We start from the raw sequence: 18,002 nt of genomic DNA, 5'->3' as shown, positions 1-18,002 counted from the left end.
GTTGGGAAAGTATGTTGAAATTTATATTACATATAATTGAGAAAATAAAATTTCTTTAAAAAAAGAATTATTCAGTTTGACAAAGTGCGATTATCACAAGCATACAGTATGTCTCCCAAAAGAATTACATGATGGGATTTGGGATTGATGCAGAAGCTGCCATTTTGGTTACCAAAGGACCATCTACTGTGTATGAAAATTGACAACATAGGTTTGGAAAAGGGAAATAGGAGCTACATAAAACAGTAGAAGTAAATCACCGGGTCCAGAATCAAAGGACCTAGGTTTGAATTCCATCTACAAAGTTTACCATCTACTGTTTGCTTGGGCAACCTACTTACCTTCCTTCCCAGTCTATGAAATGAAGGGGCTAGAGCAAATGGCATTGAAGGTCCTTAAAAGTTCTAGATTCATGATCTTAATATGATATTTAGAGAAAATGGCACAGATGTTATAGAAAATGAGGGTGCAATGATATGACTTCCTTAATATAGAGAGATAAAAGGTGTGTGTGTGAATATATAGATATTTTTAAAATGTCAGAATAAAAAGGATCTCAGACTCATCTAATTCGGTGTGTGTGTGTGTGTGTGTGTGTGTGTGTGTGAGAGAGAGAGAGAGAGAGAGAGAGACAGAGAGAGACAGAGAGAGAGACAGAGAGAGACAGAGAGAGAGAGAGAGAGAGAGAGAGATATGTAATATTTTATGTGGGAGACTGAAAACAAATAGTTACAGGGATTGCTATTATTGGGTCATTTCAGTCATGCTTAGCTCTTCATGACCCCATTTCAGGTTTTCTTGGGAAAAATACTGGAGTGTTTTGTCTTTTTTATCTAGCTTATTTTACAGATGAGAAAACTGAAGCAAACAGGGTTAAGCAAGTTGCCCAAGTTGCCCAGGTAACTTGCCCAAGCAATTTACACAGCTAGTAAGTTTTTGATGCCTGATTTGAACTCTGGTTTTCTAGACTCCAAGCCTGACACCAAGACCTTGATAAAAGGACTTACAATAGCACAGATGTCAAGTCCATCTTAATTTGAGGCAAGAAGTAAAAAAACGAGACCATGAATCCATTGAAAGATAGATCTGAGGCACTTGGCCTGCCAGGATTTTGAGTTTAGGTGAAAGAAGGCTAAAGTTCCCAGTGTCTGTGAATGATCCTATTTGGAAAGAGTCAGTTTTCCATATACAGACCATAATCTGCCAAGAACCATTAAGGTATGTCCAGCTCTTCTTAGGCCCTAGAAATTTCATGTAATTTCATTCAAAAGAGAAAACATTTCTAAGTTGCTCATCATCTAGGGAAGATTAAACTTGGCTTAAAATAATGCTTACTTTACATGTACTGTCAAGGAAAAAGGTTTGGGAGTAAACAGAGAAAAATCTGAGGAATGATAATATTTTTCTTCTGTTATCTGGACATTCATACCTTAGACAAAGATTTAAGAACTGAGCTTAAAACAAAGGTACTACTTTAAAATCTTCCAAACAATTTCTCGTTTAAGGGGTCATCTCAGGTTATTGCCAGAAAAAAATTGCAAGTTTATGTCATGGCAATTGCCCTTCTTTGATATATAATCTTTATTTCTTCTCAATCTGGTCAGTCCTCTCAGAATGCTACAACAGAGCTCATCATGCATATGTATATGTACATGCACACACACAAACACATACTCATACACACACACCCTTACAGAGGGTTATTTGATACTATTGTTAAGCAGCTGTTGCTTTAGTAATATTCCAAAGAAGGAATCACTTGTGATAAAATCACAAAATAACTTAACAGAAAAAAAATGAAGTCAGCATCAATGCCAATCTGTTCCATCTCAAAGTCCTTGGTAATTCCCAATGGAAGGAAAGATTCATGATCCAAACCAAATAAATCCATTGAGATTTCTTTTCTCCTTTCCTCCCAGCATACTACTAATCCTTTTTAAGCCTTTTTTCTTCTCTTTTCTATTCTAAAGCTATATATGTATTGTTTATAGTTGATTTTTAATTTTCTTTACCACTCCCAAAAGAGTGGAAGGAAACCCATTTAGTAGATATCTGTTTTCATTTATGTATTTGTCTTATAGATTTTTTAAACAATTACTGAATTTTACACAAATTATATTTACTGGGATAAATGTACATGTTTTTGTTATATGTTTATTGTATCTAGTTACATAGCAACAACAATGCGGACTGTATTTAATGTTTTTCTTAGTAGTGGTCAACTGAAAACACTTAAGTACACTTTGCTCTCCCTTTCTAAAACTTGATAACCTGAGTGCAGAAAGACTTGCAAAAATATAATACAAAAAGAATAAGACCCTGGATAAATAAAAATGTGCTCGCATGTACACTTTGCTTTGAAGTTCATCTCTACTTAATTGATTTGAAGGACTTTTGGCTAAGTCTGAAACAATAAGGGCAAACAAAAAAATTCAGCAAAATTCAAATGAAAACACCCACTTGTTGCCTTAACATGATTTATTTACTTTTCTTGGCTGAAAATACCCTCTGGATGTTTTGGCATTCTTAAAATAGGAACAGAAAAAAGTGCTTACCTTCACTTGAATCACACACTGTGCAATCACGTACCAAACGGGTTTTTCCTAAGGAAATTTTGGGTGATGAGCAGGAATAGGAACGTGAGCGGAGTCCAGAGAGGAGTGAATCCTAAAGGAAAGTTCAATCAAGCATAACAAATCCAATATGTGACTTAGAAACAGGATGTGAACAATCACATTGTGGGAATTGCTAAAACTTCTCTAAAAGTCAAGGCCATTCAATTCAATAATTTCTGCTACATTTTTTAATTCAATGCCCCCAAATGACATTATTCTTTGCAGTGCTTAGAAATAACCAGAAACATAGATTTTTGTCTTCCAGGTAAACTTGAATCTTTGAGGGCATAAATTTAAATTTTAGGCAGTGTAAAGATTCTCTGCCAAAACCATGCCATACTGATATGGGGCCAATATTACCAGTTAAAAAAAAAGAAAAATGTTAGGCATACCACTGTGACATCAAAAATAAAGAAGCACATTGGGTGGATTGCCTATGATGATTACCTATCAAACCTGGGTCAACACAGACAAGAGTTTTAGAAGATGGCCATGGACAGGAAGGGATCTACATTGCTGGCTGGGAAACAGCCCACATTGATGGAATCTCCAACTGATTTGAGATTTTTGAGTTCTGTGGTTTCTTAACTGATAGAATTGCTTTTTTCTGATGATGTTTGGAAAAACAATGAAAAGATTAAAAAAATTTATAGTATGGATTGCTGGCTTGGAAAAACCTATTAAAAAGGAACCAAATTTTAGAAATATTATGATGTCACAGTAGTTTCTAAAAGTAAACAATTTCTACTTAAATACATTATGCAAGTTGTTACCCCTGGGAGAAACACAAGAATTCCTTTTTTGGAACAATTTCATTGTATAATACTTGTAGGTCTGTACTTCATTTCCAAGAGATGTCCATTCCAGATGTTTCTCCAAGAATTTGCATTTCTCCCATTTCTGTACATTATAAGACATTATTTTCCAAGGCCATATTGTGGTCTTATAGTCCAGCATTTAAACACACTGAAGTTAAATGGCTATTTTATCTGCCAATTCCTTATGCATGTTAAATGGCTATCTATTTTGTCTTTTATCCCCAATCATATGTTATTGTTATTAATACATCACAGAACACTAGTTTGCATGAAGGTACAAAAAACAAGATAATATATAACATTTTCTACATCTTGGAGAATTTAAAGATGTAGGCATGAGAAATTTATTAAAGACAGACCTAGAATACCATTCCAATAGGTTTCACTGAGCATTTAGGCATCATGATCCCAGAACTGACCACTGCCTTCTATTTCCTAGCTATCCCTTATGATCTGACGCAAAGATAACAAGCCCCTGCAACAGTTTGTTCTAAGCATATAACTTTTCTTAATTTATCTCTCCGACCCAAATTTGTGGATTGAAATGGAACTGAGTCCAGTTTTCAAGGACTTCTGTCATTAAATTGCAGATTCAAAGGGCTCAGGAACATAAATCCCTGGTTATTTATTCAGAAAGTTTCAACTGGGCACATTGTTTCTCAGGCATAAAGGGCCAGGCAGGCCCTTTCTTGAATATTTCTGTCAGAAAGAGAACTATGAGGTTCATACACTTGTAGGAATGTCATCAGCCACAACACTATTCCATGTTCCCAATGCAGAGCCATAGAATCACTGAAGTCTCATAGCAATTGCTCTTAGGACCAATTACTCTTTTAAAGTTCTCCAAAATTCCCAAACAATAAATTCTGTTAAATTTCTAACCTCGTAATGGTCAGTTTATGTTTAGTCTAAGGGAGAATGGAAGGATTTGGGAGGAGAATGAGACAAATCTGTTACCAATGGAAAAATCTTCTTCTTTTGAGCCCTTAATTGAGTCTCAGAGAAAGAAACTCTTCTCATAATTTCCATAGCTAAGCTGCTACTAGTAAAGAGGAGAGAGATGCAGAGACCCCAAAAGACAGGAACTTTACCCCAATGAAGTCATGAGAGGCTTGACTCAAAGAAGAGCTGATGATAGGTTGGTGATTAGACAAGCTCTACACATATTTACATCTAGATACCCATGTGTGTTTGTATTTACATATGTTTGTATACACATATGCACAAACACATACATATATACTTGATCTTAGCCCAACAGACCAAGAAGTGATACTGGGCATTAATATACATACAAGTATGTGTTTGAAGGTGTATGTACACAAATATTCATAGTACCTAATATATGTATATAAAATATGGAACCAAAACATAACTTCAAAACAGAATGTGATCAATTTATACTACTCTATTGAAAATAGACACTCTTCACCTCAAGTATTTCTGCTACACTTTTTTCTCCATAAAAAAGCTTAAATGTTCCTCCTGGCATTATATCCATCTATCTATACCTATATCAATACAGAGAGAGACAGACAGACAGAGAGACAGATGTGGAGAGGGAGAGACAGAGAAAGAGAAAGAAGAGGCAGAGAGAAAGAACCTACTATTTCTTTAGTCAAAGAAGATCCTAAAAAAGGAAAAGTCCTCTACTAATGCGAATGATACTTCCTCTGCAATGTAAAGAGTCTTAAGAAGTTTCCCAGGGGTCACTGAGAAACTAAAAGACTTCATGGTGCAAAGTCACCTATAAAATACATGGCCGAGGTGATATTGAAGTCAAGGACTTGCTGACTCCTAGGCTGGCTCTCTATACACTCTTCTATGGCTCCTTTTCTAAGTATAATATATACCTTCAAAAATATAATTTTTCTGGAAAATGAACCATGAAATTGTTGCCATTTCATGAAGATTGAACTGTCTTTCACCTCAAATAAAGGTGGTTATTTCACAACTTCATACAATATTCATAGCTAGAGCTCTGGTCTAAATTTGTAACCATATACAATTCTTATCTTCAGAAATATTATTTGAGTGTCAAGTTTTAAAAGCTTGTGATGGTTATAAATAATTGTCAACTACATCAAATATTGACCACTGAGAAAAATTACTTGAGGGAGTGAGGTGTGGAGAGGGGAGGGTGCTTGCTTTTTCCCAAGAACATCTCTTGAGAAGCTAAAAACAAATGTGAAAAGCAAAGGCTCAGAGTTAAGATTACAAACAGACTTTTTCCATTAATTGACTCAAGATTTTCTTTGGAAAAAGATCAGTTAAAAAGAAGATGAGAGAAGAAAAGAGATGATGGACCGCTTAAAAGCAGCTCTGCCTTAGTGCTATCCATTTCAAAAGAGGAATTTGTACCTTTTTCAGTATTATGCACAATTAAAGGAAAAGTAATCAAAACCAGTTTCATTAAGCATTTAAGATCTTGAAGCTCCAAAGTGCTGTCTTTTTATATTCATTCATATTTATTGAACAGAAACACATACAGCAGCATTCTCACATAAAGAAATAGGCTGTCAGCAATAAAAAGTTAATAGGCGAAATGTGTCTATATGGGGGTGGGGCAAGCATTGTCTTAAATGGTGTTGGAAATTAGCTAATGTTCTATTTTTTAAATCAGCAAAATAAAATAATTTCAATTTCAAATTACTCACAATAAGAAAAAACGTACTATTAAAACACTGTTAAAATTTTAGGCATCTAGTACAGACTAGGACAACAGCAGAATCCTTGATAAATATCACCCTCTCTTTGCTCACTGTTTCACCTAATTTCTAAGGCAAGTAAAATTCTACAAGTAAGAGTGCTGACTTTTATTCACTGTGCTATCAGTTTTTGTCCATTGTCCAAGGCAAGTTGGTAAAAATAATTGTGTGTAAAAGTTTTCAATTTATTTGTAAGACTGTGTTCGTTTGTACTCACCCAATGAACAATAAGTCTTTATGAACAGGTGCTTTGAAGATTAAAAGGAGGGAAAATAATAAAAGGAGGTAGACCTAGTCTGGGTTACAGTCTCCAAAATATACTTCATATATTGGGTGCAACCTTTCATGGATGCATGTACCAATATGTGAATATACATATATAATGTGTATATGGAGATGGGTGTGTGTATATATACACATATATAAATACATGTGTGTATTTTTACATAACCAAATTATTACAGTTAAGTGAAAAAGAAGCAAAAATCAGAATACCTTTGACTGCAGATTGCTGGAAATAGAAAGTGATTCAGTCCTGCTGATGTTAAAATCCAGTTCGACGTTAGTTTCAAAAGAATCCAATTCATCCCCACTTGTGGTCCCTGTTGCTGAGGAAATGTGAGTCTCTGGAGGGTAGCAGATATGGGATTGCTCAGAATTCCCTTCCCCTTCACTGTCAGCATCCAGGGCATCAAGACTGGAACTAAAATACAAAATTTTAAAAATATTTTTTTCATTAAACCCTCATCTTAAGACAAAAGAGCATATTCTTTGTGACTCCTTGGCAAAGATCCTAGAGTGGTTTGCTATTTCCTCCTCTATCTCATTTAAAGGATGAGGAAACTGAGGCAAACAGGCTTAAATGACTTGCTGATTATCTCTTGGATAATAAATGTCTGAGACCAGTTTGAAATCAGGATGATGAGCTCGCAGTCAAGGCTTTTTATGTACTATGGTGCCATCTAACTGCCCTATATCCATCTACCTTGTATCTGTCTTAAATGTTGTACACAATTGTCTGCATATTACATCTCCCAGGAGAATGAGAGTGCCTCGAGGGAAAGAACCATATTTTTACCTCTCTTTTTATCCCCAATACTTAATGCAGTGCCTAGCACACAGGAAGTGCTTAGTGTATGTGTGCTGCCTGAGGACCTTAGTTTGAATCCCTTAACAATTTAAAACAACTGAACACAAAAAAGATGGATCCAGTGTAATCTCAGGGAAATGGACTAGCAGCAAGAAAGACCTATTAAGACTGACATATGCAACACTCTTTCCATTCTCCTACTCTGTTTCATTTACAGTCCAGAACCCCTTCTTCCTGCCTAATCAATTAATGAAAGCCGATATGTATTTGTCAACCATATTTTGTCATTCTCAATCCAAATTCACTTGTGAGTCAAAACTTTGAACAAATAATTCTTGAGTTCATTCTCAAAGTGGCTTATTTGTTTTCTTGTGTGTTTGTTTTATAATTAGACGGTTTGGCTCAAATTCCTTTTTCCCCAAAATAATGTTCCTCTCCTGTAAAAGAAGGTTTGATCATTCTGAGAAATAAAAGCTGCTTTGAATTAATATTCCCTCTGCTTCAGTTTGTTGTTTTCGTTGTTTTTAAAAATTCATTACAATCCTCAAGAAGCTATCCTTCAAATATGTAAAATGCAGAGAAAGCAGAGACACTTGGTGGGTTTGTTATCAGGCTCTGGGGAAATCCTGAATTCTGAAATATGCAATGTGATCATTCTCACCCTTGTTACTCGGCTGGAAGCCTCAAGGAGGCATGTATAGTGTACCAAGAAATAATTCAGAGATTAATGCCTCTTGCCTTGCACCCTTATCCCCTCACAAAATTGACCAAATAGCTCTCTTCTATTGTAAAATTTACCCCATTTTTAACACCAGATTGAAATGAAAATAAAAGAGCTGATCATTTACATTACATTTATAATCCATTGTGTTTTAAACTCTGAATAAGAATCCCCTCAACATCCCTCCCTGATGTTAAAATGCTAGCACTACAGTGACCTATGACTTCATCGGTACATGTACCCTCTCCATGGATGTCTGGTTGGTCCCTTTAATCCAAGTGGATGTCAGGCCATCATAGGGCCTTGCCAGCCAGCCAGGCCCTTTCCAGGCTCCATGGTCATCACCTTCCAGATCTCAGGGTTACCCCCCATGGCAGGATGAAGCATCAGAATAGGATTCTAATGGGAGTCAGAATTTTTTTTGGCATTATTACATCACAGGTATATTTTTAGTTCAGGTTACAAAAAAATCTGGTAAAGTTGAAGTAAAAAAAAAAGATCAATCAAGAATTCATTAAGTACTAACTATGTGTCTGGAACTGTACTGAGTGCTAGGGATAAAAAAAAAAAAGGATGAAGCCATCCCTCTTCTCAAGTCTACCTGAAGAGACATGAACATAAATAATGATACACAGAATAAATACAAAATAATTAAATACAAGGTAGTTTGGGAAGGAATGTTCTAGTAGTTGAGGGGGTTGAGGAAGGCTTCCTTTGGAAGGTGGTGCTTCAGCTGGATCCTAAAAGAAGAGAGGAACTGGAGAGGTAATGTATTTTCAACGTGGGGGACAACCAGTGCAGAAGTAAAGGAACGAAAGGTGGAATGCCATGTGCAAGGAACTGATTGCAGGCTAATCTGACTGAACCAGGGAGTACAGGAGAGAGAATAATGCAGATGACTCTAGAAATATAAATCAGGGCCAATTTATGAAGGGTTTTAAAAAGCAGAGGAAATTATTATATCTTATTAAATTATGAGATATTTTATAATTTGCTATAGGAAGCCACTGGAATTTACTAAGTAGGGGAATAGCGGGCTCAGATATGCACTTCAAGAAAATGTTTTTGGTAGAAGTATGGAGGATGGACTGGAGTGGGGAGAAACTTAGTGCAGAGAGATGAGTTCAGAGACCATTGAAAAAGTGAAGGCCATAACAAATGATAGTTACTAGGATACTGGCACTGTGAGTAGAGAGACAGGTCATCCTATAAGAGAGAGAGAGGTTATAAAGATAGAAATGGCAAATCTTAGCAGCCAGCTGGATATTTGGAGTGAGGAAGAGTGAGGAGTCTAGTCTAATGCTGAGGTTACCAACCTAAAAGACGGGAATGGTGATGCCTTCTCCAGAAAAAAGGAAACAAACTATGAATTAGCCTGTTTTGAACAATAGGGCATTTGGTTGGTCACAGAACAGGTACTTTGAATTATGTGGTACTTTGAGTCAACATGGGTTTATACAAATATTCTTACTACAGTGGCCTTACACAGGAAAGATTAAATCAAGTCTCCAAGTCCTGCATTATTCCAAGAGCACTGCCATATATCAGAAAATTAGGTAGCAAAGATAGCATTCTTGGAGAACACCAAACATCCTTACATCTGCAAAAAGTGTTTGCCCTCTAACGATTGAATCAAAGTTTCCGTTTGGGGAAAAGGAATGGTTTCAAGCTATACATTCTGAATTCAACGTGATCACATTTAGAGCTTTATCAAGTTATTTTTCAAAATAAAAGTTCGGGCCTACTAAAATATTAGTAGACAAGGTCAATTTTTGAAACCATTTTTATGGTCATTTAATTATAATTTTTTAACCTCCTGTGGAATTGTTCAGTTCAGCAATACTTTGGGTGGAAGAGAGGAAAAAAGAAAGACTTTCTCATCTTTTAACTTTGCTGAAATCCACAAACCACTGTGTTCTTTACTAACTCAAGAAAATAAAATGTTTGGTTGCCTACAATAACATTTTAGCCTTCAGCACAAGACTTTCAGATTGTGTATAATATCTTTCCATCTTTAAAAACCAACCCAGGAGTACTGAAAGAGTATCAAGTTATTTTACATAATATTTAAAGGGTGTTTTTTTTCCCCAATAGAATCAAACTAGTTAGGTTACTAATTCTCCTTGGTAGACTACTGATCTCTAATACCCCAAAAGCTTCAAGAGGTTTTACTCCCCTCCAGATACATACTTTCATATCCAGGGACACCGGCCTTGTTGTTCCTTAAAATAATGCTTATCTTCCCACTCTGTGCCTTTACAATGGCAGTCCCCCATACTTGGATAGATTTTTCTGATTGAGACTACAAAATCAATTCATACATCTGCTTGAGATAGCTGACCATCTCTCCAAAACATAGCTTTTTACCTTCTTTTCTTCTCTCTCCTCACCTCAGACTTTTGGTTTCCCTCAAGACTCAGCTCAAATTCTAAATTCTGTTAGAGCCCTTAGTTTAGGGAAAAAACTTAGGAAAGCCTGATTCAAACTGGAACATATTCTGCTAAAAGCAACAAAGTGGAAAAAAGCTAAGATTATTTATCTTAGATTAAGGAAGGCAGTATGGTATGGTATACTGAAAACTAAGAGTCAGTAAGTCCTAGCTTAGTCCCATCTCTGCCACTAACAAGACATGTGATTCTGGAAACATACTCAGGCTCCGGCAGGCGTGATGTTTCCTAACCTATAAATGAAAGTAAAAGTCCTTTCAACTTCTTAAATTTTTATTTTCACAATTTTTATGCAAATGAATATGTGACATATCCCTAGAACCAAAAATAAAACAAGGTGTACCCTACGGAAAGGAGAGAAGAAAAGCCAGAAGGATTTTTTAAAAACCTTTTTCTACTGTATTTCTTTTATATTGGATGGATTTTTTTTTTGCAAAAGAGTCTTTCTTTTAGTGTATAGATATAGTTTGTGATAAGAGGACTCGGCAAATCTCATGAACATTTCCAACTGAGAAAAATTATAGTTGGATAGATTTTTCTGATTGAGACTACAAAATCAATTTATACATTGCCTGAGATAGCTGACCATCTCTCCAAAACATAGCTTCTTACCTTCTTTTCTTCAATTGACTTTGTTCCTTTTCTAATTCATGTAGTTTGAAAGGCAGATGTGAACTTGATGTACACAAACTGGTAGGAGACATGAAGGGCTGGCACTCTCCACTGTTTACTGCTACTTGACTGTTTTCACTTAATGCAATAACATCTTGGCTGGTCTCCTTGGGCAAAGCACGTGCACAGTCCTGAGACAGCAAAGTTGAGTTCATGGATTCTGGGCTGGACTGGGCAGTTATACCTTCTACATTAACATAGTTAATATCCAAATCTCCAACCTGGAGTTTGAAAGTAAAATAAATGGTGAAAGAAAAAAAGATAATATTAACCTTTCTAAAAATTAATAACACATCTCCAATTAGAACATAGCTTAAATTTTTTTTGCTATTTTATTAAGAACAGGAGCTAAATGATTATTATAATGGCAAACAAGTTTTTGCAAGAAGATTTAGCCTTGTTCTTCCATAAATCTAAGAAGAACAGTGTAATTGCTCTCTTAATTATATTGACATAAGGGGTTATGTCCCTGCACAAACATCTTATTCTCTCACTTCCCAGATGCCTTTATGTAGACTGCACAGCACAGTAACACTGTCCAATTTAGACCGTGGAATTATAGCAGAAGGATGGGAATCTAGTGAAGGTGATAGGATACAGATTTGGAAAAATACAGATGCATTCAGAGAGAGAGAGAAAAGACATGCCAATGGCAGGGAGAGATATGTGATCAAGCTTTACCTACAGTTCCTGGAAGAATTCCAGTGCTCCGTAACCTGCAGCACTACTAAAAGTTAACATTTGCCAGGAGCACATTGATATATTCCTCTCCCAGTTCATTGCATAAACAAGGGGACTGACTGAAAACTAACTAGCATTCCCTGGAGGCATTTGGTGGTACCAATGATTAGGGAATGGGTGCCAAAAGCCTTTAGCACTTGGTTTTATTCCTTGTTATTATGTTGGCATTCTATTTTAATTAAATATATTTGTTTTGAATTAATGTGTCATCTATCATGGTTTGGTATAAAGTGATACACTGGTGGGGATTCAGAGTTGTGATTTTTTTTAAACAGATGACTGTCCCAACAATCTTTAAAGGTGGAAATAAGGGTGAGGGATAGAAATTATCAGTTTTTCAAAGCTCAATCATTCTACTGTATAATTTAAGACACTTTCCCTAGAATTACAATTCAAAATCAAGTCTATTATTAAAAAGATCATGCAGTGCATTGGTCTATAATTAGAGAAAGGCAAGGTTGGATGTTTTGAAAAGTTTTTAGAGAAAATAAAGGTAAAGCTTTTTATTTGTTTTATTTGGAGATGGGGGTGTCACTCAAACTTTCCAAACTGTTTCCAGATGGTGATTTTCTCAAATAGGCGGTAAATAACCTGAATGGGTTATTTGTTACCTAGTAGGTGGCAGCATAGCTGATTACCTTAAGTATTAGCAATATTTTTAGGAAATTGTGCCAGGTAGAAAGGGGGAATAAAGAAAGGAAACAGGATGCTTTCCAGGCTATTGCTAGGGTAAAAAGGATCCCAACATATTTCAAATGCAAAGCCTTTGGGTATTCTGTGCTCCTTACAGTGTCTTCACCACTAAAATAGAAACAAGAACAGACAAAACTTGCTAACCTGGTAAGTATATTAATTTGTACTATTCTTAGTTAATAAATAGGCTGACTTGATCAGTGCACCAATATAATACAATTTATAATGAAAAACTCGATACATACTTTTTTTTTAAATTCCCTACCTTCCCTCTTAGAATCGATACTACACATTGATTCCAAGGAAGAAGAGTAATAAGGGCAAGGAAATTGGGGTTAAGTGACTTACTCAAAGACACAAAGATAGGAAGTATCTAAGGCCACATTTGAACCCAAGATCTCCCACCTCCAGGTCTGGTTCTCTATCCATTAAGTCACCTAGCTACCCTGATATATACATTTTTTTATCTGCCTCTGTTACCCAATTTCCTGACAAATATTCAGTCCTGTAATTAATAAGTATTCTCATTAAGCACAATATCCATTATAGCTATTAAAACAAAGTTAAATCTTAAGCAAAATTATTACAAAGACAATATTTTCATCTCATTTTGGGAAGAGGAAAAACATATCCCAGACCACATCAATAGATGACTTGTCTATGCTCAATAAATGAAACCACTTACTGCATTGAACAATGAAGTTGCCTATGGAATACAGGATACTCTGAGAAAGAAGTCGAGCAATGCAAAATCCAATGAGTATTCATTTTGAATAGGAGAATAGAGTTAAAACTTAGACATTAGAACAGAGCCACAGTGTGCCACAAGTAATACTCTCTTCTTGCCAAAAGATGCACCAACATCCTTCTGTTTTATTCCAAAGTTGGTACTCATGGAAGCACAATATCATCTCACAACATTCTTGGTTTCCACCGTTATCTATGGAAAATACTTGTCATAGTACAGAAGGGAATCTAAGGATATTTCAAATTTAAACCATAAAAAAGAAGAGCTAATGGGATTAAATGTAGGGAAGCCCATCCCATATAGAAACTTTGGTAAATGAGTTGAGTGACAACAATGATGATGATGAAGGATTCAGCATTAAGGTAAAATTTAACATGGAAAAAATTAAAGTTTTACATGTGGATTCATTCAAATAATCAACTTCCCAAGTGCAAGATTGGAAAGACCTTGCTAGCCCACGGGTCATCTGAACAGAACGTGGGGATTTTAGTAGACCCTTAAGTTACAATGCAATGTGGCAGCCAGAACAGGTGAGCAATCTCGGGCTGCCACAGTGGTGGAGTAACTAGAGTTAGGGAATTCATAGTCAGGCCGTATTCTGGCCTCATCTCACTACACCTGGACTATTATGTTTCTTTTCTAGACATTTTGAGAAGTTCTTTGACAAGCTAGGGGACATCTGGAAGGAGGGATGAGGAAGAGGAAGAGAGAAGGAATTAGAAGTCTTCAGTTTGTCAGGGCAGCACAATGAATAGAGATCCAGGACTGGAGAAGGGAGTTCCTGGGTTCAAATCTGGCCTCCAAAACTTCCTAGCTGTGTGACCATGGGTAAGTCATTTAATCTCAATTGCCTACCTCTTGCCATTTGTTTGTCTTAAAACAAATATATAGCATTGATTCTAAGACAGAAGATAGAGATTTAAAAAAAATAATCTACAACAGCCTACAAATGTGCCAAGCACTGTGCTAAGTGCTTTACAAATATTATCTCATATGATCCATTTGATTTGATTTGAGGAAACTGAGGCAGAAGTGAAGTGACTTGCTCAGAATTTCACAGCTTCTGAAATCTCTGATAGCCAACTCTGTGATTCTGTGATATAACCAAGCAAAGAAATGTCTTTCATATTTTCTCAGATTTTAACAAGTTAGATGATACATTGGAGAGAACATCATGCCTGGAGTCAAGAAGACTCTTCTTCAGGAATTTAAATCTGGCCTTAGACAATTGCAAACTGTGTGATCCTGAGCAAGTCACTTAAAACCCTGCTTGCCTCCAACTGTAACATGACCTGGAGAAGGAAATGGCATATTACTCTAGAATCATTGCCAAAAAAACTCCAAGTTGGGTCATGACACAACTGAAAAATGACTCAACATACTAAGGGAAAACACAATGGTAGACCTTTTCGTTCTATCATTTTCTGACTTTGAAAGTGGGAACCAGCTGACCTTGTAAACAAAACCTCGATAGCAGATAGCAGAGGCCTTACCTGATCAATCACCATGCAATTTGCATAGACTTCATCACTGCCATTGAGCATGTTGGAAAGTCGAGATGCGGCAAGGAAAGTTGATGAATTTTTTGATTTTTTGAGAACATCAAAAGAGTGGTGTCTTTCTAGAGGGGGAGAAAGCAACACAAATTAAATATAAATCATTTGCCTTGGTTTTTTTATTTTCTATCCTACTCCATCTAATTAGGAAAATCAAGTTCTTATTTACAGTGAGCTCTGCATGCAACATGACACTCAGGGAAAGAGTCATTCTAGAAAATTGTTCCAGGTAGCTTAGTTTTATCCCTTTCAGCACCAACATTCCTTTTGATTTTACTGAAAATTAAATTTTTTATTTTAAAGGAAATATTTCTAAAATATATTATATACTCCATCGCCTCTTAAAACAAAATGTAGTAAAACGTATCTTTTAATAGTGACTAAAGGATATCATTATGAACATTACCCATTATGCCATAATACAGAGCCTATTAATGATTACATACATTTGTCCCTACACAAAATGGCCCCATATTGCTCTGATTTTTTAGTTATATCAGTTGTTTTTAAGTTTTGCTATCTTCCCTGTTGCTAAGTGGGCAGCTAACACTTTACATTGCTATAAATCTATGTCTCCTTAACCCCACATAACATGTTGCTTTTAATCTTTTGAGATCTTAGAAAACTACCTAACCATTTGTTTGAATTTTTTACAAAGTAAAAGTAGATTAAGTTCTCCGTGAGGACTTTCTTATGACTAATGTATATGATTAATGTATATGACTTTGGGGCAACTATTTGGGTTGTTTGGAGACTTTTTTTAAATTTTTATTCCTAATACTCAGCCATATTCAATAGAGAAGAGGTTCTAGATAAGTGAAATATTATATTAATAATAATCAGATTTAAGTATAATGAGTAAAATTATAATACACTTAAAAAAAACTCTTACTTTCCATCTTAGAATTGATACTAAGTACCAGTTCCAAGACAAAAGAATTGTAAAGGCTAGGCAACCAGGATTAAGTGACTTGCCCAGGGTCACACAGTTGGGAACATTTGAACCCAAAACCTCCTATCGCTAGGCCTGGCTCTCTATCCACTGAGCTAACTGGTTGCCCCTATATTACTCTTGTACAAAAAACATTCCAGGAAGGTCTTCAGGATGGCTAAGCCGTATCCAAGGTGGCAATGTGATTTACTGAAAAGGCTAACAAAGTGCCAAGTATGTGAGCTTTTTTCCCAGCCCTGACATGTAATTGCTAGACTTTACTGGCCTTAGGTTTCTGTGTCTGTACTTGTCTTTCCCCACCCCCTTTAAGCTACTAAAATTAGATTTACATGTAAAATATTCCAAGTTACTCAAGAAAACAAGCATACAAAAATTATTATTCCCATCAATATATAATTGCTTTAAAAATAACATTCAAAATCTTTCAGTGTAATACAAAGACACATAATTATTCACAATTAAAATTTTCTTATAACTTACTATATAGTCTAATTCCAAATACACACAAAAATTTTTGGCAAGTACTTGACATGTGCTACAGTATTAACATAATTTCCAGTTTGTCATTTTAAAAGGAACTATAAATATCTGAACATGATTTTTATAGTAAAATTAATCTGACCAAACTGTTCCACAACGCTGCATTTTTATAGGCTGACAAACTGTTAAAAAATCTGATATTGTTGAGATGAAACTTGAATAAGTGGGCTATCTAATGAGTAACCATTTTCCTATCACTGTCACATTAAGTCAAAGTACTAATTAGAATGTCCCAGGAACTAGTAATAAAGACACAGAGATTTAAAACAAATAAAACCTTTTATTTCCATTAACAAACTTTATATATAATACATATTATATATTTATTTCCATTTTAGAATTGATACCAAGTATCAGTTCCAAGACAGAAGAGTGGGGTGTGTGTGTGTGTGTGTGTGTGTGTGTGTGTGTGTGTGTGTGTATGTATATATATGTAAAGGTGGGGGCATATATATAGGGGCCGCTAGATAGCACAATGGATAGAGTCTCAAGTGAGGAGGACGTGGGTTCAAATGTGGATTCAGACACTTCCTAGCTGTATAACTTGGTCTAGGACAGTAATGGCAAACCTATGGCACAGGTGCCAAATGGTATGCAGAGTGCTCTCTGTGGGCACAAGGTTGCCTCCCACCCAAAAATAAAGTTTGTTACTAGAAAGGTAGAGGGGCTCAGGCAGAGCTTCTCCCCTCCCCCTCTCCTCTGTGGACATGTTTCCCATCCCCCACCCCTCTGCCCAGCAACCAATGGAAGCACATGGGGAAAGGTGGGCAGCTCACAGGGGCAGAGCTGGAGGGGAGCAGAGCACTCAGTCCACTCCCCTCCCCCTCTCTATACTCACTGAGGACATTCCTCACTTCACTTGCACCCAGCAGCCCAATGGGAACACTTCCCTGCTCCTAAGTGTTGGGCAGGGCATGCCCAGTACTCAGTGGTGGGGAGGAATATGGCACTTGGTCTCGAGGTAGGGTGGGGATAGGGTCTGGCACTCGGTCTCTAAAACGTTTGCCATCACTGGTCTAGGAAGACCATCATCAAACATATCCTTTACTCAAGAAAGATGAGGAATTACTATTGGCAAGGCTAAGTGGCACCACTAAAAATGCTTTCCCTCCTGAAAGAACTACTCAAACCATAAGAAATGGAACAAGATTGCACAGCAATCAGAATCTCTGCAACATAGTTTGTATAAAGCCTGAAGCAAAAATTTTAAATAAAAAAATTAGCAAAGAGGCTACATATATATTTATACTTCTGTGTGTAAAATATATAATTATATGTATATGTATATATACATATATATGTGTGTGTTTATTCATATATTTCATTTATTTGTAAATAGAGCCTACCCTTTTGAGGGTACGTGCAGCAGAAGATTATATGTATAAAATTATGCATTATGACCAAGTTGTATTTGTCATATGAATGCAGTGTTGGTTCAATATTAGGAACTATAAACATAATAGACCATATTAATAATAAAAATGATTAAAATATATGATTACATGAACAGATACAGAAAGACTTTTAACACAATGCAATACTCATTTCTATTTTTAACAACAACATGAGAAAACACAGGAGTCAAAGTTTCTTTCTCCTCTGTAGCTGACTAAATACTCTTTAGTTAAAGGGAAATTTCTCTTCCCTCAATGTTTATGTCAGCAAATATAGAGTGAGAGGGAAGTGCAGGCTGACTTGTAA

The 18,002-nt window shown here is 36.0% G+C and overlaps 1 protein-coding gene across 1 annotated transcript in view; it reads right to left on the bottom strand.

Moving 5' to 3' along the window:
• The window catches only part of ARHGEF28 (Rho guanine nucleotide exchange factor 28), a 152,701-nt gene that overhangs the window by 114,415 nt on the left and 20,284 nt on the right, over positions 1-18,002 (bottom strand). Inside the window, exons 2-5 of the mRNA XM_044663055.1 lie at positions 14,747-14,874; positions 11,012-11,292; positions 6,637-6,844; positions 2,556-2,667 (exon numbers count right to left, since the gene is read on the bottom strand). Of these exons, the coding sequence (XP_044518990.1) occupies positions 2,556-2,667; positions 6,637-6,844; positions 11,012-11,292; positions 14,747-14,874 (729 nt within the window). The remainder of the gene's footprint in view (positions 1-2,555; positions 2,668-6,636; positions 6,845-11,011; positions 11,293-14,746; positions 14,875-18,002) is intronic.

This window comes from Gracilinanus agilis, chromosome 1 (assembly GCF_016433145.1).
Source record: "Gracilinanus agilis isolate LMUSP501 chromosome 1, AgileGrace, whole genome shotgun sequence".
NCBI lineage: Eukaryota > Metazoa > Chordata > Mammalia > Didelphimorphia > Didelphidae > Gracilinanus > Gracilinanus agilis.
This window is presented reverse-complemented; position numbering and strand designations above follow the sequence as displayed.